This window comes from Pygoscelis adeliae, unplaced genomic scaffold (assembly GCF_000699105.1).
Source record: "Pygoscelis adeliae isolate BGI_AS28 unplaced genomic scaffold, ASM69910v1 Scaffold94, whole genome shotgun sequence".
NCBI lineage: Eukaryota > Metazoa > Chordata > Aves > Sphenisciformes > Spheniscidae > Pygoscelis > Pygoscelis adeliae.
Genome location: NW_008824547.1, coordinates 164,139 through 187,427, shown reverse-complemented (window position 1 = coordinate 187,427; position 23,289 = coordinate 164,139). Strand labels below are relative to the sequence as shown.

Genomic DNA, 23,289 nt, shown 5'->3' with positions numbered 1-23,289 from the left:
TCCATTTGCTGTAGCCTTCGGGAGAACGGACTAACCCTGTTTTAATCCTTGATTCTCTCAGAGGACCCCAAAAGCCAGAATTTAATCTACAAGTGGATTGATGTTGGTGTTCTGGATTACGACAAGGAGACAGAGCTCTACTTGGTCCATAAAACAGATAAGAATGGGCTGGTGCGGGATGAAGAAGGGAGACCCATCCTCAACGGAGGAATAACTCCACAAGGTGTGTTTCAAGTAAGGCCTTTTGGGACCTGGCATATACTCTGAGAGCCAGTCCATTACCCACGCTGGTCCTAGGTAGAGATGGGAGGGACGTCAAGAAGTAATTTAATTTCTCTCCCTGTTGTCACTCTTGACACATGTCTGTTTTACCTGTCCTGAAAAAACTCCAGGGGAGAGAACTCCACACCTTAATTTGACAACCTATTTGAGGCCTTCCCTTTGGAGATACCTTTTTTTTCCCCCTCTGTCTCCCATCTTTCCTGCCTTCAAGAAAAGTTAAATGATGGTCTTTCTGGGCCAATGTCATTTTGAGGGGGAATGTGAACAGATTAAGATGAAGTACTCCCCTTTTGAAAGGTTTGGAGATGTTGCTAATTCCATGCTCCTTGTCCCTTGCTGTCCTCAGCTTTGGTCCCTCGTTTTGATCTCCAGTAAGTCAGCCCAATTATATTGTCCATGAAAAAGCTGCTGTCAGTATTGCAAGCCATTCTGAGTTTTGTTTTCCCTGTACGCTTTTGTAAGCTTTACTTTCATTTCCCAGGAAGAGCCCCATTGTTGTCATGTCAGTACTGGGTGCCACGAGTTTGCCTACTGTTTCTGGCCGAAGATCCCCAGGTGTTTGCACAGGGGGTAGTTTCTGCCAACAGCTTGCGTAAGAAGACACAGGCGCTGCTACTGTATCACCTGTATGTGGACTGCATGCCCACAGATGGACTAAATAGCATCAGCGAGAAGAGCCTGCAGAGAATGAAGCTGTTGGCTCTGCATACTCCCAAACTGAAGAGAGAGAAGAGGTAAAGCATCAAGTACATGTCTGGGGTCTCAGCCTTCAGTCCATTAACATTGTAGGATTTCATAGGGCCACAAAACAAGTGGCAATGGAGGTAGATCTTGAGCATCCAACTCATGGACCATGGATCTGATCTGCCTTCCAGCCTGTACACATGCACACCACCCTCTTGGCCAGACTGTCATCAGAAGTAGGTAGCACAAGAGCCCTAGGGACACATGTACAGGATGGGTGATCTGTCAGTGTTCCAAGACGAAGTAGATGTACTTCATATGCCGATCCACTGAGCCATGCTTACACCTGCAGTTAAGTGGCCTTCAACAGCAGGAAGGTTGGACAGAAATGGCGTGGTTGACCTTGCTGTCTCCCTGTGCTTTCAGGGAACAGATCAGTCATTGCTGAATTGATCTGCAGACCAGCAGCTGTCTCCAAAGAGTTGGCTGTTGTCTGCTGGTGACTCTTCTACTTATTAACAGCTGCTAAAATCAAAAGAAGATCTGCACAGCATGAAGCAGACAGAACAGGAGATCTCCACCTGGATATAACTGAGTGTCTTTTTGTGATGCAGTTCATATCAGGAAGGTGTTTTAAGAGTCCCTGGGCTGATGAATCATGAGCCATTGGTGGTGTTGCTGGGAATCAGCTGTGACTGATTGCCCTGCTCAGAGACAGGAGGGTGTGAAGGGCTGCATGGTCTGCCAGCCTAAATGAGAGAGTAGGAGAGTAATTAGTCTCTGTGAGCAGAAATATAGGTATAAAGAAAAGTACTCTGCCTGCTTGAAGTGAAAGATGATGATTTCCTAGGGCAAACAGAGCAGGGTTTCAGCACTTACACGCATGTTTTGGCTGAGGAGACTGATTTCAAGAGATGCTCAGCAAGAGGCAGTTGGGAGGACAGCTCGGATAGCCCAACTTTTCCAGAACTGCCAGCTAGCTTCCTCAGTTCTTGTTTTTTTTCCCCTTCCCTCTGTAATGCTTCTCCCCCTGCACACCCCCAGTGGAGATTTTGCTTTGATCTGAAAAGACACTTGAGAAGGCTGCAGTCCTAGTCCCAGGTCCCCACTTGCCTCTGTCGTTAAATGTCCAGCTGATAGCTTTGCTGGCTGCATCGTCTGCACAGTTCTCCTAATGCATTCAGTAGTAGGTGAGCTTCTGGGTTAGCAAATCCAGGAGGGAGGGAGTGAAGGGTGGGTTTTGCAGTAAAGCTACAGACATACTTCTGCTCAAACACCATGGGTTATCATTGTTTCCATGTCTTGTAACAGGGTGTTAGACCATATGTGCTGCCTGGAGAAAGAAGTGAGATTAGACTATGAACGCACCATGAACAGGATCAGCTTTGACAGAGTCGTCACTTCCAAACCTCAGACGTTTTCTTATGTCACCCTGCCAGACAAAGAGGAGAAGAAAGTACCAGAGAAAGGTACAGGACACAGTGAAGCAGTTTGAACTCGGCATGGTTATAGGACCTCTTGTCTTTGATAGGATTCATGCTTTGTTGTAGAAACTCTCAGGTTCATGTTAATGATTAGGGCTCATAAGGGGCAGCAGCAGGAGATTATATGAGACTTTTGAGTATGTCTGCTCTTTTTAGGGTATATTTGCATGTTCATGTTACCTCAGTATTACCCATTACCAACCATCAGCTAAGCTGCAGTAACTCTGGAAGTGTGCCCTTAATGGCACCAAATGCAAGGCAGTGTAATTAGCTTAACTGCCTTCCGCTCTGCACTGTACTGGGGCTGGCCGCCTTCCATTTGCTGTGCTCAGCTGTAGCGTACTTCAGGTGTGAAACAGGGCTCAGGCTCTTTTAGAGTCCCAAACTGGAGGAAAATGACCACATAAAAGATGGGGAGGCGTATTTTGTGCACTTCAGTCTTCCAAAGATTGGAAAGCCTTGAGGTGGTTCACAAGTGGCCTCTCACAGATGAGATGACTCAGCTGTACCTTGAAGCCTCAGTGGGAAGTTTCTTCAAGTCCAATGTTCTTTCTCATGCAAACTTCATGAGCCAAAGCCTCAGGAAGGTCAGGCACCAAGACAGTCCCTCAGCCGCTAATGGGAGGCTGCAGAAAGTCTCTGCTGCAGAGCAGACTCTCTTTTCATCCAGGCATTGTTGAACTGCTGAAACTGCTACATGATAAAGCCTGTGCATCAGAGGAGAGTCCCTTTCACAAGCGCTGTCCCAAAGGGAGCTGTACTCTTCCTCTAAAAAAGAAGCTGGGGTGGCCATTGCAGGCAATAACATGTTCTTTTTTTCGATGCCAGGGCTCATCTGGATCCCAGACTATCCTTTTGATGAACGACAAGCAGATTTCAACTTTGTCTCACACCTGACCAGGCCAGAAGTCATCCTTCTCCTTACACAGGTGCAAGATGAGTGCAACAAGGCAGCCACCATGTCTCTCTTTAATTCAACCTTAGCCAAGCATGTCTGCTTGGAGGAGTTTGAACAGATCCAGACCCAGACCTTCACTCAGGTGAGCGGAGGAAGCGTGGGGGGTGAACAAATGAAGCAGCCAGCAGGGCTGTCAGCATGTTTTAGACAGATGCGGCAGCTGCAGATCGATTCCCTGGAAACGGATGAGCTTTCAAAGGAGACATAGTGTGTGGGGCAGGGAGGAGTTTGCATGTGCGTGTCAAATTTATTGGGATGTGGGGAGAATGGGCTGAAAGAGCTATCATAGCCCCCTAGTTAGCATCAGCCAATGCTGACCATGCACTTACACATGTGTTGAACAAGTGGCCACATAGGGCTACAGCCCCTCTTTCCTCCTCCTGGTCTCCATGCAGGTAGCAGTACTGATTTGCACTCAAAAGTTTCTGGTTTTTTTGGTTTTATTTCCCCATCCCTCCAGCTGCAAGGCACAAGAGCTTTAATTCCTCCTGAAGCATTCATGGGGGTAACGCTTTTCTACACTCTGTTCTTTATGTACTTAATTAGATTACTCTGCTTGCAATGCCAGTAGACAGACTAGGACGAAAATCTGCAGCTCTGTGGTAACTTGCCAGAAGATGTTCGTGCCCTCTAAATAAGGGTGGTACATGGCATGCTGGATGTGGCCACACGGAGTAGCTTGCACAGGGTTACACAGTAAATCAGTGGCAGAGGCCATGTGCTGGTCCTTCCCAGTCCCACGCTGTTTCAGCTAGGCAGTGCTGTCATTCACTCAGTGACTGAGGTTGCTTTATTACACACAAACAGCAGCTGCCTGCGGAGCAAAAGTGACACTTGGTGGTATTTTAATAAATTAAAACACTGCAGACTGCTGCTGCCCTTGGCTTCTTCCCCTCTTTCTCCTCACTTGTCAAGAGAAGACAACATTTTGTCCTTTGCTTGCTCATACTGTCTACACAACTTTTTATGAGGGAGCCTGACACAGGCAGCTCCAGGGATACTGCTCTATAGAAAAGAGAACAAAAAGGAAACACTGTGTATAAAAAGAAAGAATAGAGCACTCCCACTTTTTAATACCAGGCTTTCTTTTTGTAGGTCTTTTGTCAGTGAAGGAGATGTATGGCCAGGTTCAGATGCCACGTGTGTGTGCATGAATTTGAGAGCTACTGTTTAGCTCCAACAGCTCTGAGCGAAGTTACCTTTCACAGCAAAGAAAGGTCCAGCAGTCCCAGCTAGCAACTAACCTTGCCATACTGCTTTCCCATCAGCTCTTGGAGGATTACACAGCTTGCTTTGTTTCTTTGCCCTAGGTTCAGGTGTTTCTCAAGGATACTTGGATCAGTACTCTAAAGACTGCAGTAAAGAGCAACCTGAGAGATGCAGGCAAAGGCTGGTACAACCTGGAACTGAGCCACTGGGATGTCTACCAGATGTCCAAACTGTGTAAGCTGATGAAGCGCATCAAATTCATCCTTCAGGACTCTGTGCGCTACATGGTCCAGAACTCACTGATCAGCTTCACCCAGCTTTTGCTGGATGCTTGCCATGGTATCCTGAATTGCTCAGAGGACATGGAATGGGGAGATGACCTCATCGATAGTCCCTACAGGTAAGGAAGAGAGAGGAAGAAAAAAGACTGGAAAGAGCAGAAAAGTGTAGTACCATTGTCTTTCTAACTACTGTTTTTGCAAGCAAGCTTTGCACTGTGTGGGGGCTTTAGGCTGGGCCGTTCCCCTCAGTCCTCCACCTGACACATTTGCTTGAGTCTGGAAGAATGATACAGAGCTGGCTGCTCTGTTAGTACAGATTTCAAGTTCCTGTTAGTGATATGAGGCAGACCATCAGAACCAAGGTCTGCTATTTTGACATACTGTTCTAAACAGTAGCCACTTCCAGCTTTCTTGGGGGAGCAAATAACTACTACTAGCTTTTTTCTGGAGACTAGGAAGAAGAATAGCAGGAGGCATGGCTGCTTAATTCCATTCTTGGATTAAACCTCAGGAGTAGGATCTGGCCTGGGATCTCTAAAGAATAGCAAAGTCCGGTTGTCACATGCCTAGAATTTTCTTCTGTTGGGTATTGATTTAAGGATTTCTGTCCTTCATGGTATTAAAAAAGGAAGGTTTAGAAATTGAAAACAGGAAAAAAAGAAAAAAAAACCTGCCTCTCTCATGAGGCCTTTTGCCTTGAAAACAGTGAAAGTCTTGACGCTGACTTCAGCTGATCCTGAGCCATGCTGGTAACATACAAGATTGAGAGATATTGAATATAACTTCCAGAAGGTACATTTTAAGAGTATATTGGGGATGCTGAATGCCTGGTTTGAAGAGCATTTGCAAGTTTGCTGTAAAGCAGCTCCAATTCTCAACGTAAGGTTATGACTTTTGGGGATCCTGGTATGTCATGATTGACACTTCCTTCGTCTTTGGTAGACAAGAGTTCTCAATGTCTTTACTGGTAAATTCAGAACGCAGTGTTTCATACCTTCATCTGCATGAGACAGTCCTCCTCTCCTCTGCTTTCCTTTCCTGTCCAGTAGGCATTTTAGTATCAGCACCACAGCAATATATTTGTGTGCCGTTGTCTCAAAAAGCATCCCTGTTCTTCCTTATCTCTTCCCACTGCAGGCCTCAAAGGAATCCACTCTTTGTAACAGACCTTGTGCTAGACAGCAGTGGTGTTCACTTCAGCCCCCCAGTGCAGAGCTTTGAGAAGTCCCTCCTTTCTCTGTTTGACGAGGGAATCCTGGTGACTCACACTGTCCCACAGCTGGAGAAGGTGAACTCTTCTGCATCAACAGTGATATAGCTGCGCAAGTCTTCTCAGTGCATTGTAGCTTGGCATAGACACCCCTGAGCTTGTACTGAGGGAGAGAGTTGCAGTAGGTAGTTGGGAATCTGGTGTAATTAATTTGAGCACAGCACTGTACTAATGCAGTTCTATTCTGACAGGATTTCTTTAAGCTCCCCAAACCTGTAGCTATTTTATTTGGTTGCTATCTCTGCTTTGGTGCTGCAGGTTCTGTGGAGACATGTCCTAAGTAGCCTAGTTGCCCTAAGTGCATGGCAGCTGGTAAAAGCAGACTCATAAAGGAAATAGCACCTTTTCCAGTGCTGTCAGCCTGGTGCAGATCTCTTCTGCCTATGCATCCTTCTGCCTGCTACTGTGAAACACCTATCTCCCTAGATCCTCCTTCTTTCAGCGGGGGGGGCGGCAACATAAAACTGATAAAACAATTCCTGACACAATGTGGAAGGATGGACTGCATGACTTCCCAACCGTGCCACTAGTGATTGTATCACCCCTCTCCTGAGGAGGCATGGTTAGCTCTGCTAGTCCTGAAAGACCTCTCTCTTTCCTCTTCCAGTATGTGTTGGAGAACATACTTATCACGGGCACACCCTTGCTGGACTCGGTGGGCTTGCACGAGCCAGAAGTGGAAGAACTACGTGAGGCTATGCGGTCTGCCATTCAAAAGGCACTGATCCCTCTCCAAGCCTACGCCAAGAGATATGAGAAGTTCTTAGAGCTAAACAACAATGACATCCAGTACTTCCTAAGGTAAGCGGCTTCTGACAGAGGCACCTCTAACCCAAACGGCAAGCCTTTTCAGAAGCTGTTGTGTGGGTGTGCATGAGAATGTGGGACCTGTTCTGAGACCACGAATGTGTGTGACGTGCCTCAGATGTGAGATCAGGCATCCATCAGAGGCAGCCTTCAGCCATGGGCAATGGTCCATGCTTTTAGAGGACATTGGTGGTGGCAGTGAGAATTTCTTCCTGCCTCTGACAGCGGTCACATTCCTGTCATGTTTGTAAGTGTAATTGGAGATATTAATGGCCCTAAAAATGACTCATCCTGTTTGAAAATCCAGTTAGCGTACTTGACTCTGCCCTCCTTCAAATAGCGACTGTTCAGGCTGATAACATTCTGTAGAAAATAATGTTTTCTTTTGTTTCAGCCTCATTATTTTCACTGCCAAAACTCTTTGCACCTATGCTGTCCGTTAGCCACTGTTACTTTAATGGTCGTCTTTTTAGGCCTCATGTTTTCTCCAAACAGTGGGAATGAAACCCTTTTTCTCTTTTGTTATTGCAGCTTAATCAATTTACAAACCCCATCTGACAAATTCCTGTCTCTTCCCGGAACACGCTAAGTGCCTGCCCTCCTCCAAGGTGCCTCCTGATCTTGCCCTGTTTACACCAGCGCTTTCCTTTTGTCTCTCCCTCTCCTCTTGCCTTATTACCTCTTTCATCTCTTTCTTCCACTCCTTTTCTGCAGCTAAAATATTTTGTGCTCTTATTCCACTCCACACCTATTGTGCTCTAAACCCCATTGTAGACTGGAGTCTGTCCCTTCCCTTGCTCCCCAATAATGTTCTTCAGCTACATACCAGTTCCATGTCTTCTCATATACAGATCTTCTGAAACTGGGGGCCTGTCTACACCGCTATGTGGGTGTAGCTGCAGTGCAGATAGTCATAGGCAGCCTGGCTTCCTCTGCTTGGCGTTGGTAACCATAGCAGTGGAGATGCTGAAACAGAGCCTTCAGTGCAGGCTGGTCACCCAAATAGATGAACTTTACATGGGATGCCTTTGCTACTATAGCTTCCCATGCTCAGTTAAAGCTAGCACTTATGTTCTTGACTGTGATACAAACGCTCCTCACTTCCTGTGTAGGCATATCTTGGGTTGTAAGGTCTAGAAGGCATTGGTACCCTCTCAGTCTGTGCTTGCAGAAAGTTGTATACATTCGAATAGATGCATGTTTTAATAAGAGTAAACATACTGATTATTAATTTAATGTCTTGATCCTTTGGGCGGACACATCTGGACATCCTATGAACAGCCTGGATGTTCAAATAAGCTTAAGGTCTACGTTACCTTTTTTTTTCTTGGTGTTTTTATTTACAGAGACTATGAAGAGCAATGTCCATCTGCCCAGGAGGTGATGAGTATAGTAAACATGCACTTGTCTGAAAAGGAGAACCTGGACAACACTCTACCTAGTTCTATTGTCATTGGTCCCTTCTGTGTCAGCATAGAAGGTGTTAAGCAAAATCTGTCCGAAAAATACAAAGCGCTTGCCACTTCCATGTTGGACATACTGGCTAAAAACCTCCATTTGCAGGTGGAGAATGTAAGTTACTTGATTCAATAGATTATCTGTCAGTGTCTTGTCTTGTCCTTCTGCTTTTGAAGTCGCTGTGTTTGTGAAATGGCCAAAAGACAGCAACTGAGGCCACGTTAATGAGGACATTTTAAAGATTGCATTGGAGTGACTATTTAAAAAAACAACTAGAGGGGAGATATGCAGACTCAACCAAATCAAGTATTAAATATACTTAATAAATTATGTGCCTGAAAGCTGTATCTCTTGAGACAAAATTCTTCAAGACCCTGCTATCTTGTAAAAATGTGTTGGTGGATCGAAAAGATCTGCCTAGTAGACAACTGGAAGGTCCTTCTGCTTGCTCTGAGGATAAGTGGAATATAGATAATTGCATCTGCCAGAGGGTTGTCTAAATCTGTTATTGTCATCATTTCAACTACATACCTGCAGTTCCTCTTCCTCTTTTTTCGGCAGTCTCATTCCATTTGAGCTCAAATGAGATGGATGGAGAAAGACTGTGGAAAGAAAAAGACAGAAGAGGACTGTGTACTCATCACTTTAGACCACCTTCAGAATGGGAAGTGGGTGGATCATGGCAGGTTTTCCAGTTTGCCCATTAGCAATTAATGACTTGTTGATGTCTTTTCTCTGCTGTGTCCTCCTGCAGATCTGTGATGCATATAAAGCCGTCAGCTGCAAAATGCATGAGAAACCAAACAGCATCGAGGAGCTGGCTGAGCTGCGGGAATGGATGAAGGGAGTCCCTGAGCAGCTGGCTGTGCAGGAGGTAGGGCATGGTCTCCTTATGGACAGGGGACACCAAGGGAAGGGAGGAGGAGGTTTGTCAATGCACTGTGTGGTGTCTCAGAAGCAGAACTCCTTTTTCTTTTTTTTTTTTTTTTTTTTTTGCTTGGATGTGTTTGCATGCAATGCCATAAGATTCCTGGCTTTGTATTTTTGTAATTCCTAAGATTTGTATTTTTAAATACACATATCATGAATTTAAATATCTATGCAAAACAAAATAGCAGTTAAAAATCTTGCCTGAAAGACTTATGTATGCTTTTTGCTACCTTCATTATCTGCATTTGTGTACTGAATAGCTGTCTTCTAAAAATGAATGTTGTTTTCAAGAAAATATTTCTGCTACCAAATGCTCATATTGCTGTTAACATATTTCTTCTAATAGGATGTTCTAGGGCCAAGTTATTTCAAAGTTATTTGAAGTGTAGGTCTCCTCGCAGCTGAACAAATGGGGAACAAAGGCATCATGCTGTAAGCTGACTTGTCCATGCCAAGGAAAGAACCTGGAGGATAACCCAAAACACTCAATTTCTGTCCAGCACTTTATCCACTAGGTCACACTTCATTCATATAGAACAGAGGGCGATGATGGCGTGATCATTCGCAGAACAAGGGGTTGTAAATCCATTCCCGCTGTTCACACAGCAGAGAAGCAGCCTACATCACATTAAGCTTGTGTGACTAACGCCCTTCAAAGGCACCTCATGAAAATGAGGTATACACCAGAGACTTGGAATCGGTATGGTCTAAAGGTGTCTATTTTTTGTCTCTTTCTCTCACCCTGTGCAGGAACTGATTCGTGAAGTCATGGAAGATTACAAGGTCATGGAGGAATTCCTTTACACTCTTACTGAAGAAGATTTCAGTGACAAGTGAGCACAAGGCATTTCTCCCACTGTCAAAGTGGGACACTTTGCAGCAATTACCATTCTCAGTGCTTCAGGGGCTATGTGTCTATCAAGGGCTCCAGCAGAACTTTTAAGTGCCTCTCAGGCTATATGAGCACTGAATTCTTGAAATGAAGTTTATAGAGAAGAAGCGTGGGTTCAGGCTGCCTTCTGGCCTGGGGCAAGGCAAACTGGTAGCTGTTAACCTGTTTAACGTATTAAAGCTCTTTTCTCTTGGTTTTTTGAGACATTTGCAAGGTCTCAAAGTGCACAGTTTAGTCTGTGTCTGAAACTGAATGAACACTTCCAAGGTAGGAACACTCCCAGGGTTTTCTTAGGACTAGGAAGGAACATGAGCCCTATATTATTACTGCATTTCTTTTCCATGCAGTCTCCTCTTAGTTTTATCCTTGGCTATGTTATTCAGATTGGGGCCTGACTATGCCCCAGTAGCAGTCAGCTCACAAACACAGCTACACAGCTTCTAAAGTCAGCTCAGCCCTGGAAGCACTCTCATATGACAGGGACTTGGTCCAGCATGTCTGCAATCTGCGTGAGTCTCTGCAGACTGCTCCTGAAACTAGAAACATGGGATGCGCAGTGCAAAAACCCCACAGAAGCTGCAGGAAAGCAGCTCAGCTCTAGGACAGCTTAGCACAGATGTAGCTGTATGCCCACTGGCCAGACCCGGCACATGCAGAACTAGTAGGAGACTGTTGCTTCCCCAGGCGCTGGGAGGGCTGTGACCTCAAGTGTAATGCTGCAAAGCTTGCATCTGGCATTGCACACAGGCTAACAAGTCCAAATGGAGTAATGGGTGGGCTACGGCTGAGCAAGAACCAAGAAACCTGCCTTGGCGCGAGCAGCCACTTTGTGCAGCCTTTCCTGTATCTGCATTGCACTCCCCAGGGCACTCGGCAGAAGCCTTGCTATCCAGGGCTTCACTGTATCTGGGTTACCCTGGCCCCTCACTGCCCTGCTTAATAGGAGACTGGCTTTTTCAGTAGCCCTGAAAAGCCACAAGCCAAGACTCTGACCCCATTTTTTTCAGTTCCTTGTGAATACGTTCAAAGGCAGACATTCCCTCTAGATGCCAACTGTTATTTTGCTGTCTCCTAGCTTTAGAGCAACTTACTGGATTTGTTCCTTTTAAAAAGGCCCTCCACTTCTCCCCAGCCCTCTCCAATTGAATAGCCTAGTCACGAGGACTGCATATCAACAAGACAAGCTGGAAAAAAATGTTTTGTTGAAACCACATGTGTTTCTGTTGTTGTAAAGCTTCCTTGTTTGGTGGGAGTTGGCTTTCTCATTCTGTTATTTTCAGCATTTCAAACATATGCCCAAAAAGCTTCTCTTTCTCTCTCTCAGCTTTTTTTTTTTTTTTGGGTTGTTTTGTTATATCATGTGAGTGCAGGTGGGCTGCAAGTTACTGGCCGCTGAAAATAGCTGTGCAAGCTGAGTCCATTCGGCTCCAGCACCTGGAGGAAGAAGACAAATTTCGCAAAATCCAGGTCATAGATCAGAATGGCTTTCAAGACAAACTGGAAGAGATGCAGGTATTATGCCCCTGACAATAAACTGTCCAGAGAAGGGGACCTTGAAGCTCTTGTGGTCAGCCAGATGGGAAACTTTCAGATGAGACTTTAGTCAGATGAGTTTTTAGGTCAATGTATTGTTGGACCAAAAATTATCAAACCCCTGCCCTGTTTTTTTATTGGAAGTTGGGCTTTTGATTAAGAGTTTCATTTTTGTGTGAAAGACAATACTCTTTGCAGAAACACTGATTTTTCACTGGGAAGGTGTTCATCGAGGAATATTCCGATTCTTGGTGCTCGGGCAACACATGCACCTCCTTTTTCTTTCTTGTGTACTCAGTTCCCTGCAGAGCATCTCCCATGATGCACTGCCATCAAGGGGGAAAAAATACAGCATTCAGTTAGGGAACTCATCTCGTGTGAAAGACCCTGAAACAATAGCAGAGTTTTGGAGCTGCGATACCTCTGGTTTCTGCTGAAACAGTTTGAATTTTATTTTTCACCAGAAACTCTTAAATACAGAAAAAAAATGCCGTATTGGAAAGGCTGTAATCAGTGACCTAGATTATCTTGGAAATAACCTCCCAAAATGATCATACCCCAACACTGGATTAAAAAACCCCAAAAACAACAAACAAAAAACCCAAAACAATAAAACAAAACCAAACCACCAAAACAAAACAGAGAAGTTATTAGAGAAGCTTTGGACATGTGTTGTTAAACAATTCTTGGAAACAAACTGAGTGACCTAGTAGAGCTATCATTTTCACTTCACTGATTCCGTAACTAATGACAGTATAAATTCAGTAGCAAGAAATTTGGGCACAGACTCATTGCTCCTACTCCTCAGGGATTAACTATTGTCACAAAGATGAAAAGCAGGAGTCATCACATTTGCACTTTCAACCACCTGACCAGTGGTTATTGCTTCTCCTCACCACTTTCATTGCGGTCTAAACAGAAGTGGAATTGGAGTAGGGGAGGTGAAACTGTGAGCATAAAAATCTTGCCTTTGAATGTAACAAAGAGCACACCAGGAAGCTGAGATCTCCAGAGGCAGCACTCAGCTTCAGAGCCACGCCTCATGCCTGCCTTTTCTCTTCCAGCTGACTGTAGGTGGATTTTCCATCCAGGCAGACGTTAACCAAGCTCATGAGTTGGTTAACAAAGCAAGGGAGGTCAGGAAGCAGCTGAAGGAGCTTCAGAATTTGGCAATTCTCTACAACAACAGGGAAAGAATCTTTGGGATGAAAGTTACTAATGTAAGTGTCAGGTCCTGTACCTACAGGACCCTAATCTTTGTTGGGCCTTCTAGGTGGTAGGTAGAGCAAACAGTGAGACACAGTTCCTCAGGAAGGAATCCTTTACGTTCTTTCGGTTTATCTGATGAACTGCTCCGCAGTCCTGTAGAGTCACCACACTGCTCTGTCACTCCACTGTGCTGCAGAAGAGCTGATCCCAGGCGACTGTGGAAGGCTGTTCATGGGCCTGATATTGCCACTTCTGTGAGAGACTTTGGGTGCCCACACTCAGATCTGACTGATGTTAATGAGGAGGAATTGGATGGGGAAGGTCTTGAAGCAGCAGTTAAGATGCATCAATTTCTGTAAGGCTGTTACTGCAGTTATATAGATGTGAATGAGAGCGGTTGCGTAGTGGTATGCAGGCAGCTGGCTGGGCTCGGAGCGTAGCATGTTCTCCTAAGGCAACATTTCATATAGTTGCAAACACTCATTTTGCCTGTAGCTGTTCAGCTGCCAATGAATCATTGTCCTCCACGTCCAGCCTAGTCTGGCTGCAGAGTAGAAGTGGAGTTCACGTGATCCTTTCCTACCTCTGAGTCTATGGTTACTTCTCCTTCACTGTAAGGAGCCAAGTTTCGATATGATGTGCAGTGTGTGCTTTCACTGATTGTGTATGGACTGCCCATCAAAATCTCCTCATTCTGCAGCAGAGCATTTGTAGAGGCAAGTGGAGAGAGTGCTTTCCATGCCAGACACATGGTGCAGGCACAGCTCCACTGGATGCATTTTGGCCTGAATGTGTAAAGCCCAGCTCTGCTAGTTGCTCTCCCTTGGAATCTATATTGTGGTCCTAGGAGAAGGTAGTCTGATACATCTCATGAAGTACACGAGGAATCTTATTGCTTGCTTGAGATTCCAAAAAGAATTGTGCCTTTTTTGGCCTTTTGACATGCAAGCTGTCAAAAGGCCAGAGGAGAATACACTTGTTGCTTATGCTTGCTTTTTCTCTCTTTCCAAAGTACAGTAAGCTATCCAGGATGGTTAAGGACTTCCAGCCGTACTATGATCTCTGGACTACAGTGTCAGACTGGATGCAGTGGTATGAGAGCTGGATGAATGATCCTCTCATGGAAATTGAGGCTGAGCAGCTAGAAAAGAATGTCAGTGACTCTTTTAAGACGATGCAGAGATGCGTGAAGCAGTTCAAGGATTCACCAGGTAGATAAGCAATCTGGGGAAAGGAAGTTGGTGCATATCAGCATTTTGATGTGAGGAATGTCACAGAGTGCTCTGAGCAAGGATTGTCAGGATGTCACATGGATGTGTTGTATGTGTTAGAGCCAGCTGAGAAAATGCTAGCAAAATTATTTTCCACTTTTTTCTGGAACTATGATGATTCACATCTAGATGCTAGTTTCCTGCTTGAAGTACCAATTTGGCATGGAAACAACCAGGCCGCAAATCCCTTTTATACATAATTCTCAAGACAGTACTGAAATAAAAGCCACCCTCTTACGTTGCAGTTAATATTTACTCATTTATATAAAGTAAAATAATCCAGACTAGTCATAGAGAATTACTATATAGCCCAGTGGCTAGACATGTGGGTTTAAGCCCTTGTGCAAGTCAGACAGCAAAAGAACTTGAATCTGGGTCTTCCAGATGCTGTTTTCTTGGCCAATCTCATTCTCTCTCTTGGCCAATGAATATAATGGAAAGCCAGAAGAGATCTTGATTTTGTAATGAATAAAATGAAATTGCAAAATCTGGAAATGATCTGTGGAATGTAATAACCATTATGTTATTACATAATGTGTATGAAGCTTAGATGATCGCATCCAGCCCTTGCAATTCACGTGAAGGTCTTTTAATCATGGCTCCTAGTAAAGCTGGAATTGAGACTTCAGTTGTAGCTTAACGTCCCATTCCATGATTCTCAGAGATGCATTGGTCATTCTTTAGAGCAAATTCTAAAATCCCCTGCCAGATGGCTTAGATTGAAATATATTTTGTAGTGGGAGATTTTTGATTCATCCTTTTTAACTTGAACTCGCTCTTAAACAATGCCATGAATCAGCCCCAATGGAGGAGGTGATGAGTGGATGCGTGAGTAACTATGAATCATTATGGTAAACAGAAATACTAAGAATACCTGCTCATATTCATTGCAATATTCCCTGGCACCTGGTAAAATATATGCTTCGTCCTTGAGTCTGCCTTGTCTCTGCATACCACCCAGCAGGGAGTGTGAGGTGGTCACATCCTTGCTGTGAGTGTGCAGCGCAACCACGCAGGGTGCAATAAAAGGAGGCACATGCTATAACCAGATTTTGGAAGGGAAGCAAGTCCTATGTTCTTTGCCTGTCCATTGCTTTACTCGCAACAGCACAAGCTGAAAAAGGGCAGGATGTGAACAGCGCAGAGGCGTGGGCTTCCAGGATGCCCCCAGAGAGCAAAGCCCTTTCCTTGACTTTGTCCTTCCTATGAGGCGGAAGTACCTTTGGCTCTAGTGTGGCCACAGGCTGGCAGCACCTCTCCTGCATGCTTTCCATTTCCATAGCTGGCTGTGGTCCTAGCCTACTTCTAGCTCCTATGTATAGTGTCCATCTTCTATTTAGGATGGCCTGAGCTGGAGTGTGAGATAACTCGCAACCCAATCTTGTTAAGGAAGTGAAGATCTTGCAACAATGACCAGAGCTTCTAAAATACCTATTGGCAGATGGGGCTTCATCATGCTTGGGCCCTTATTAAGGAATTAAATTTGTTTGCTTCCGTCTTCCGGTGAGCTCTAGGCTAAGGCACACTTCTGCTTAGCATGGACTTGCCTGTAACAGACTCTTGGCTAATAGCAAGGTCTGCTTTTGGGAGTGGGCTTGAATCCTTGCTTAGTAGCCATGTAGAGAGAGCCTTTGTGTCCTCATTACTTCAACCTGCATTTTCCAGTGCTCTCTCCTGCTGCTTACCTACCCCATACCATGTGTCTACAAGCACATCAGGCTTTAGACAACTTCTAGGAAGTTCCTTAAGGCAACTTCCTCACACACTGTTGTTGCTGATGTTCTTCTGTTTTTCTCCCTGAAAGCCTGCCAAGGTGTGGCAATGGAGTTTCGAGACAAGATTGAAGAATTCAGACTATACGTCCCCTTAATTCAAGGGCTGCACAATCCTGGTATGAGAAACCGGCACTGGGAGATGCTGTCGGAAGATATTAACATCGATATCAAGCTGGAACCCAATCTGACAGTTGGTCGCTGCTTGGACATGAACCTGCTGGACCATATCGAGAGCATTACCAAAGTAGCTGAGATAGCTGGCAAGGAATACGCCATTGAGAATGTGAGGAGAGAGGGACTTGCTGTGTCTTTGGTTGCTTCTCAAATACGTTTCTGTTGAGCAGGCAGTCATTGCCTTGGGTGATGTCGCTGTTGTCCCAGAGCATTAGACACATTCTGCAGCACAAGTAAAAAGGCTGCTGCTCTTAGAGAGGGGAGCAACGGCCATGCAACTCAGTTCACACACTAGAAGAAGTCATTTTGCCTTGCATAGAATTTCAGTTGTAGCATAGCAGCACTGCCTGATGGTTATGCTGATCCGCTGGTTGGGTCTCACACCTCACCGTGGGATTAGTGACCGTTTAAGTTAAAATAAATCAAGTGTCTGCATTCTGCCATTCAAATGTTATGTCAGGGAGATGAACTGTGACTGGAAACAGAGGTGGCAAATCCTTTAACACAGTAAACGTGCAGGGAAGACTTGCTGGCTCTGGAGATTCATAGGTTAGATAGTCTTTCAGGTTCAGTTCACCAGTTCGGATGTGACCTAAGATGTCTTGATTGAAAGTCATTACCTTCTGGCAGCTTTTGTTCTCTGAAATCTCAGGCAAGTTCCCAACGGATAGCTACCCCTTTCACAAAGCCATCATTAACCATAATCATTAATAGGCACTTTGCTGGCAGCCTCTGTGCATCTAGTAGCATAAATGGGCCTGGAGATGAAATTGCCCTTTTTTCCCCTCAAGGTGTTCCTTTCAGGACAGTGTTGAGGTGTTGAGTCCAGGGGCAGTGCAGAGGAAACGTGCTGTTGCTGAGTGTGTCATGCATTAAATACACAGCTACAGTTTCCAGTGGAATCCAAGAGCAAAAATCTGTCACTTTCTAGAGAGGGGCATTAAGAGAGTTGTGGAAGCTGGGATAACCATTGCACAGGTTGTATCTGAAAATTAAATTGCTTGTCCCTCTGTTCCAGGCACTCAACAAGATGGAGAGTGAATGGAACTCCATTTTGTTTACTGTGATGCTTTACAAAGACACAGATACCTTTATTCTGAAAAACACTGATGAAGCTTCTCAGCTCCTAGATGATCACATTGTCATGATTCAGAGCATGTCCTTCTCACCATTTAAGAAACCTTTTGAGGAAAGGATGAACGCATGGGAAAATAAGCTGAAGATGACACAGGTATTGGTTTCTTACCCACACACATGCGGTGAAGGCAGGCAGCTGGGCTGTGCTGCCATGCTTGAACATGGACGCTGTGCAGTTGCTGCTGGGGAACTGGGAGGACAACTATCAAGAGAATATCAGTCTTTAGGGAGGAAGAGGGCCTGTCAAAGCCTTCTGACTCTAGTAAAAGAGGGGATAAACTCAGAGCCTTATTCTGCAAAGAAGCAGTGGTGAAATTCCAGCTCTTTTGCTGCCTATTGCAGCACTTTTTGGTGGGGCTAGGACTCTCCCATTGCTGTGAATAGTCCTACTGGCATCTCTAATCAAATTATACTAAGTGGACCTTACAGATTCTTACAGACCCTGTGAAATCCATGCTAATCATTCACATCTCAGTGTAGGAAAGCACGTGGAAGACTGCTGTTTAGAGCAGGATTTGTCAGACTGTGCCAGCACTTCTTCATCAGACCAGAGCCTGAATGCTCAGCACCCAGCAGGACTTAGCCAGCACAATAGCATTTTACTGCAGGAGAAAAATTCCAATACAAGTATCTGGCTGGAGAACTCTCTGTAAATGCTGGTGTTTGATGCACAGCAGCATTGTTATCTGTTATTCATAACTACCTTATTCTGTTTATTGGTGCTTACCATCTGGGTGTGCTTGGGCCATGGGCTGCCAGAGTGCTAGCCTTGTCTCGTGAGGATACAGAAATGCTACTCAAAGCCCTAAAGCAGTAGGTGACATGGGGAAATTCGGTTATTTACTGTGTGGTTTTGGCTGTGATGTTGTGCATGTTTTCACCCTGTCCTTCCTACCCCTTCTTTTGATTGCATTCATTCCTGTCACTAAAGGCCCATGAATCCACTTCTGGGAAGTGGCTTATCAGGGTTAGCTGATGGAGTATGGCAAACACTGTTGTCTGTGTTACTGGAAAACCTAACCTCTTGCTAGGTCAAGTGGCTGCCTGTGCTCAGGGAATGGTAGATAGCGCTGTGTGGGTAAGACAGTCTGAAAGGGAGTCAAACACTTGAGCTGCTTTGCAATGTTGGGCAGGTTCCCCATACCTTCCAATCTCCCATGCCTGAAAATGGAGGAGGAGGATGTTCTTCCAACCTAATTCTCTTGCTTCTTTGAATGCCTGACAAACAGGTTTTCCTGTCTGGTGTCTAACTTAAATGTTTAGCTTTTCATTCATTCTCTTAATTCAGAGATTTGTTCGAAGATCATGGATTTCATGGATTATTCTGTAAGCAAGGCTAGGGCTGAGGTTCATCAGGCAGGAGAGAGGATATGACAGAATTGCAGAGTCTGGCATATTTTATTTGTCATTCTTCTTCCCAAAAAAGCTCTTTTCACAAAATAAAATCCTCGTCTTACTGTGTGCTCACATTGTGCCATCTTCTGTAAAATACAGAAACACTAGCCACAGAAATTTGACCTAGCACCACAAAGTGCCTTTGAGCTTTAGTATTGGCTTACACATATTTCTGAACTACCCCCATTAAACTAGTGGGTGTTGATTCTGATGCCTGCTGACAACAGTTAGCAAAGGGGATTGCTAGGAAATTGTTAATTATTTGAGAAGGAAATTCCAATGCCTGACGCTGCAGGTAGATATTAGAATTGTGAAAGGTCTAAGTGCAGCATCACCTCTTTTTTCTTTTTCTTTTCCTTTTTCTCCTTTTTTTCTTTTTCTTTTTTTTTTTAAACCCATTCTGGTTTAAAACCACAGTTTGAATGGTTTTGTCAAACAGGTTCATAGCATGGTGTCCTGATATGCTCTTCTTGCTTCCCACTAGGATGTCCTAGAGGAATGGCTGAACTGCCAGCGCTCTTGGCTCTACTTGGAGCCCATCTTTAGGTCAGGGGACATCAAAAGACAGCTCCCATTGGAAAGCCAGCGCTACCAGACCATGGATAGGGACTGGAGGAACATCATGAAGAATGCCAACGAAAACCCTGAGGTGTGTGCCTTGATGAAAGCCAGTGCAGGTATCCCAAACTCCTTGGAGCTGTGCTCACACAAGGACTGCCTTTGAGTTGTAGTTTTTGTAATGGTGTGGGCATGAGCAGCACTGTATAAACCATGCAACCTTGCCCAGGGCGGTGTGCTAGGTTTCTTCTCTTGGAACTTGGCCTTTTGTTCTGGTGTCCAAACAGACAGAGTCATACCCTGTGATGCCTTGCACCACGCTGTCCACTCCACCAGACACCTTCTCCTCAGCACACAGACTCCCTACCTCCTACGACTCTTATAACCAGCCCTGCTATAATCCTAATCCATAAGATAACTGCTTCGATTCCTCCTCAAGACTGACTCTTTAAATTGTTTAGAGCCATTGTTTTCGCCTGTTTCTGTGTCCTGATAGCACTGCTCTGCACTCTTCTGTTCTCCAGTCTCCACTTCCCAGGACTCCATCACCACTTGTATTCCATATTACAAATGTTGGTATTTACGGGAACCCAGAAATGGGCTTGTCACATCCGTAAGCGCTGTTTCCCCTCCTTGCCCACAAAGCTCACACCTCTCCAGATCGCTGTGAAAGTACTCCTGTGAATGAGTCATTTAAATCCTATCAGTAACATCACTGGGCAACCCAATTATCTCCACTGCCTTATCTCCCACATGCTCAGAATACTGATGCTTCCTCTGTTCTCCATTCTGTTTATAGGTGATTTCTTTGTGCCCTGATCCTATGCTACTAGAGAACCTGCGAAAATGTAACAAACTACTCGAACTTGTGCAGAAAGGGCTGAGTGAATACCTGGAGACGAAGCGAGGCACTTTTCCCAGGTAACCCCAAATTACAGTGGGCTGGATCACACTCCCTGGTTCAGAAAATATGAAAGGAGAGGCTCACTCCAGTTCATTCTGCCAAGAAAGAGCAAAACAATCTAAGCTTAGGATATTGTCGTGAGACTGCAAACATAAGAAAGGCTGCGCCTTTCAATGCTGCCATCTGATGGGGAGAAAACAAGCAGACACAAATGTGAGTTAACGGCAGTCTGGTAGCATTGTTGCATATCTGTGCCTCATGATTTGTCTAGAAAGGATGGCGTAAAACGAAAACCTCCATGTAACTCTGTCCCTTATTCCTGAAGGAATACTTCTATTCTTTGATACTCGTTTAAACCCACTTTGCGTGGGAATAACTGACTTCTGCAGATGGAGATGTCTGTCTCTACAGGAAGGTAGATGGCTGGATCGTGGCTGCTACTCTCCTACACAAACAGAAAGAGATCAGTGAGCAGTCAGAAACAGCGTCTCTAGCAATAGGCTTGTTCTTCATCTTGCCGGGACTTAGCCCAGGATGCTACAGTAAAAAAGAGCCTCCCCTCATCCCTCGCTCTGTGTTTCTAGGTTCTACTTCCTTTCAGACGATGAGCTGCTGGAAATACTGTCTCAGACAAAAGACCCCACTGCTGTACAACCTCACCTCCGCAAATGCTTTGAGAACATTGCACAGGTAGGTGCAAGCACCCTAGTGGCTTGGCCCACCTTTGGGAAGCTGGTGTCAATGGAGGCATTCTGAGATCTGGAGGAGTGTTCACATTCTGCTGTGTGGAAATGTATCTCCTGGGAACCTGTAACTGTACGTAGGCATTACAAGGTGCTGCCTGCCCTGGAGTGGGATTCAAGCAGCCTCACGTTAGACATTTCAAAGCCAGATGTCTGCCTATGAACTGGGCACCCTCAATTGCCTTTTAGACAATGAGGGGAAAATAGGCATCTGCAAAGGGCAACTTACAGAAATTCACTTAGATACCCATCTTAGGAGGAGAGGACACTCCCTCTGGAGATGTCTGTGCATCCCACCGAGAGGCCAAGAGAAATAGCTCAGACTTAGCTGTCTACTCGCAGGCATCTTGTTAGGATGGAATCCCACTCAGGAGGGACAAGGAGTGAACAAGCCTGAACTGAATTAAGTTTCTGCCTTCATCCCTACTTAGGAGCTGGGGTTAGCCTGGCTATTTTTCCTCTTTATTATTCCTAATAGACTTCAGACTCCATGGCTAGTCACACCTCGCACCACCACAATACTCAGACACTAAAACCAATCTCCTAGTCATTAGCTTGGGAAAATAGAAAGGAAATTGAACTGGAAACCTGGTGCAAAGCCACTGGAATAAATAAGGGGTCTTTCAGTGATATGCTAGGGCACTGGACAAGCTGTTAAAATTTTACTCTTAAAACTGGGCACTGTGACCTCAAGGGAAATGATTTGAATCTACAGAATTGAACAGGAATCAAGGGTTTGAATCCTAGACAGGCAATGAGAAGTGTTCATCCTACCTATAACTTGATTTGCTTCACTCAAGTTAAACCAGCAATGTGAATCTTTTGTTTTCATACAGTCATCCTCCATTTTTTGGAGAGGTCATTTTGCACATCTGTCACACACTTCATTGTCACTATTGACAACCAAGTTTGGCACCAGATTTATAATGAGCATAGACCACTGCAGCCTGGCTGTCCCCCAGTGGCAGGAAGGCAGGAATAGAAAGGAAATCCCCCATTCACATCTCCTGTTGTGCTTCTTCCATTAGCTACTGTTCCAGGAGGACCTACAGATCACACACATGTACTCTGCTGAAGGAGAAGAGGTGAAGCTGTCTGTTCCCATCTATCCCACTGACAATGTGGAGGACTGGCTGCTGGATGTTGAGAAATCCATGAAGGCCAGTGTACGGGACAACATAGAAAGATCAATTGATGTTTATCCAGAGGTAAGGGTTTTATCACAGACTGGCAGGTCTGATGTCTTGGTTCCAGGCTTTCCATAGAGGTCACCAGTGATGGGACTGATAAATTTGTGATATTCTGCTAGTTTTAAAATACAACTTTTAATCCAACTGTGTGTGGATCAAGTGCAGAATGCGCAGCTGAGCAAGCAGCTAATGGTCCAGAAGAATGCAAACCCTGCACACTCACTTAACAGCCACAGAACATTTCCCAATATCATAGAACAACCCTGTATGAATCTATTTCTATCCCACTTTCCAGGCAACTACCTCTTTATAAGGATCTATCCTCTTTTGTCTTCAGCTCTCATGTCTCACACAGTATGCTAGGGGCTGGTAAAGGCAACCAAGGCACTGTGAACTATTGGTTTCAGTCAATGCATCAGGGGATGCATCTTGGCTCTGGTTTCTGTGTAAAAGCTATGCTGGTAGAAAATGTAAATTTTTATTTGCTTGGGTCTCGGGAGGGAGAAAGGCTGAAAAAAGAAAAGGCCTCAGATATTTCTGTTACTGTTTTCTACTCAGTCTCCAAATTTGCAAGGAGGAGAGTTAGAACAAGCTAGAGGAGGGGAAACATTCTTTTGGGTCTCACAGATTCATCTCAGAGCAGGGAGATGTAGAAACAAAAAAAAAAGTCATTGTCTTACCACCTTTTTTTTTTCCCCCTTCTTTTTTTAAGACTCCACGTACTACATGGGTCTTGCAATGGCCTGGACAAGTGGTCATTGCTGGCTGCCAGATTTTCTGGACAAAGGAAGTGTCTGAAGCTCTGGAAGCTGGAGATTTGTCCAGCAGGCTTTTCCCACAGCTGAGTACTCAGGTACGAAAATGAATGTAAGGGTGAGATTTTGCCAGATGGAGACTTTTCAATCATCAGGCCTTACATAACTTATAAGTACAGCCAGGACAATACTGTAGGAGAAACAGAGACGCAGTCCTGCATAGCACAGCTCAAAAACAGGTTCTTATCATCTTAATCATTAGGATATTTGTCATCATAAACCTCAAATAATGTACAGGACTGATAATATGATCATTACCTGAAGACAGAAAGAAGGTGAAAGATAACTTCTCCAGGGTCACCCAAGAAGTCAAAGGTGGGGGAGGACTGA

The 23,289-nt window shown here is 44.9% G+C and overlaps 1 protein-coding gene across 1 annotated transcript in view; it reads left to right on the top strand.

The window, feature by feature from the left end:
• DNAH1 (dynein, axonemal, heavy chain 1) overlaps positions 1–23,289 on the top strand; it is a 73,371-nt gene that overhangs the window by 6,319 nt on the left and 43,763 nt on the right. The window contains exons 6-25 of the mRNA XM_009321842.1: positions 62–223; positions 764–1,016; positions 2,278–2,435; positions 3,279–3,490; positions 4,719–5,017; positions 6,036–6,186; positions 6,776–6,969; positions 8,322–8,547; positions 9,188–9,307; positions 10,114–10,196; positions 11,626–11,767; positions 12,853–13,008; positions 14,010–14,208; positions 16,073–16,326; positions 17,236–17,448; positions 19,234–19,398; positions 20,107–20,228; positions 20,796–20,901; positions 21,983–22,162; positions 22,857–22,997. Coding sequence (XP_009320117.1) covers positions 62–223; positions 764–1,016; positions 2,278–2,435; positions 3,279–3,490; positions 4,719–5,017; positions 6,036–6,186; positions 6,776–6,969; positions 8,322–8,547; positions 9,188–9,307; positions 10,114–10,196; positions 11,626–11,767; positions 12,853–13,008; positions 14,010–14,208; positions 16,073–16,326; positions 17,236–17,448; positions 19,234–19,398; positions 20,107–20,228; positions 20,796–20,901; positions 21,983–22,162; positions 22,857–22,997 — 3,536 coding nt within the window. The remainder of the gene's footprint in view (positions 1–61; positions 224–763; positions 1,017–2,277; positions 2,436–3,278; positions 3,491–4,718; positions 5,018–6,035; positions 6,187–6,775; positions 6,970–8,321; positions 8,548–9,187; positions 9,308–10,113; positions 10,197–11,625; positions 11,768–12,852; positions 13,009–14,009; positions 14,209–16,072; positions 16,327–17,235; positions 17,449–19,233; positions 19,399–20,106; positions 20,229–20,795; positions 20,902–21,982; positions 22,163–22,856; positions 22,998–23,289) is intronic.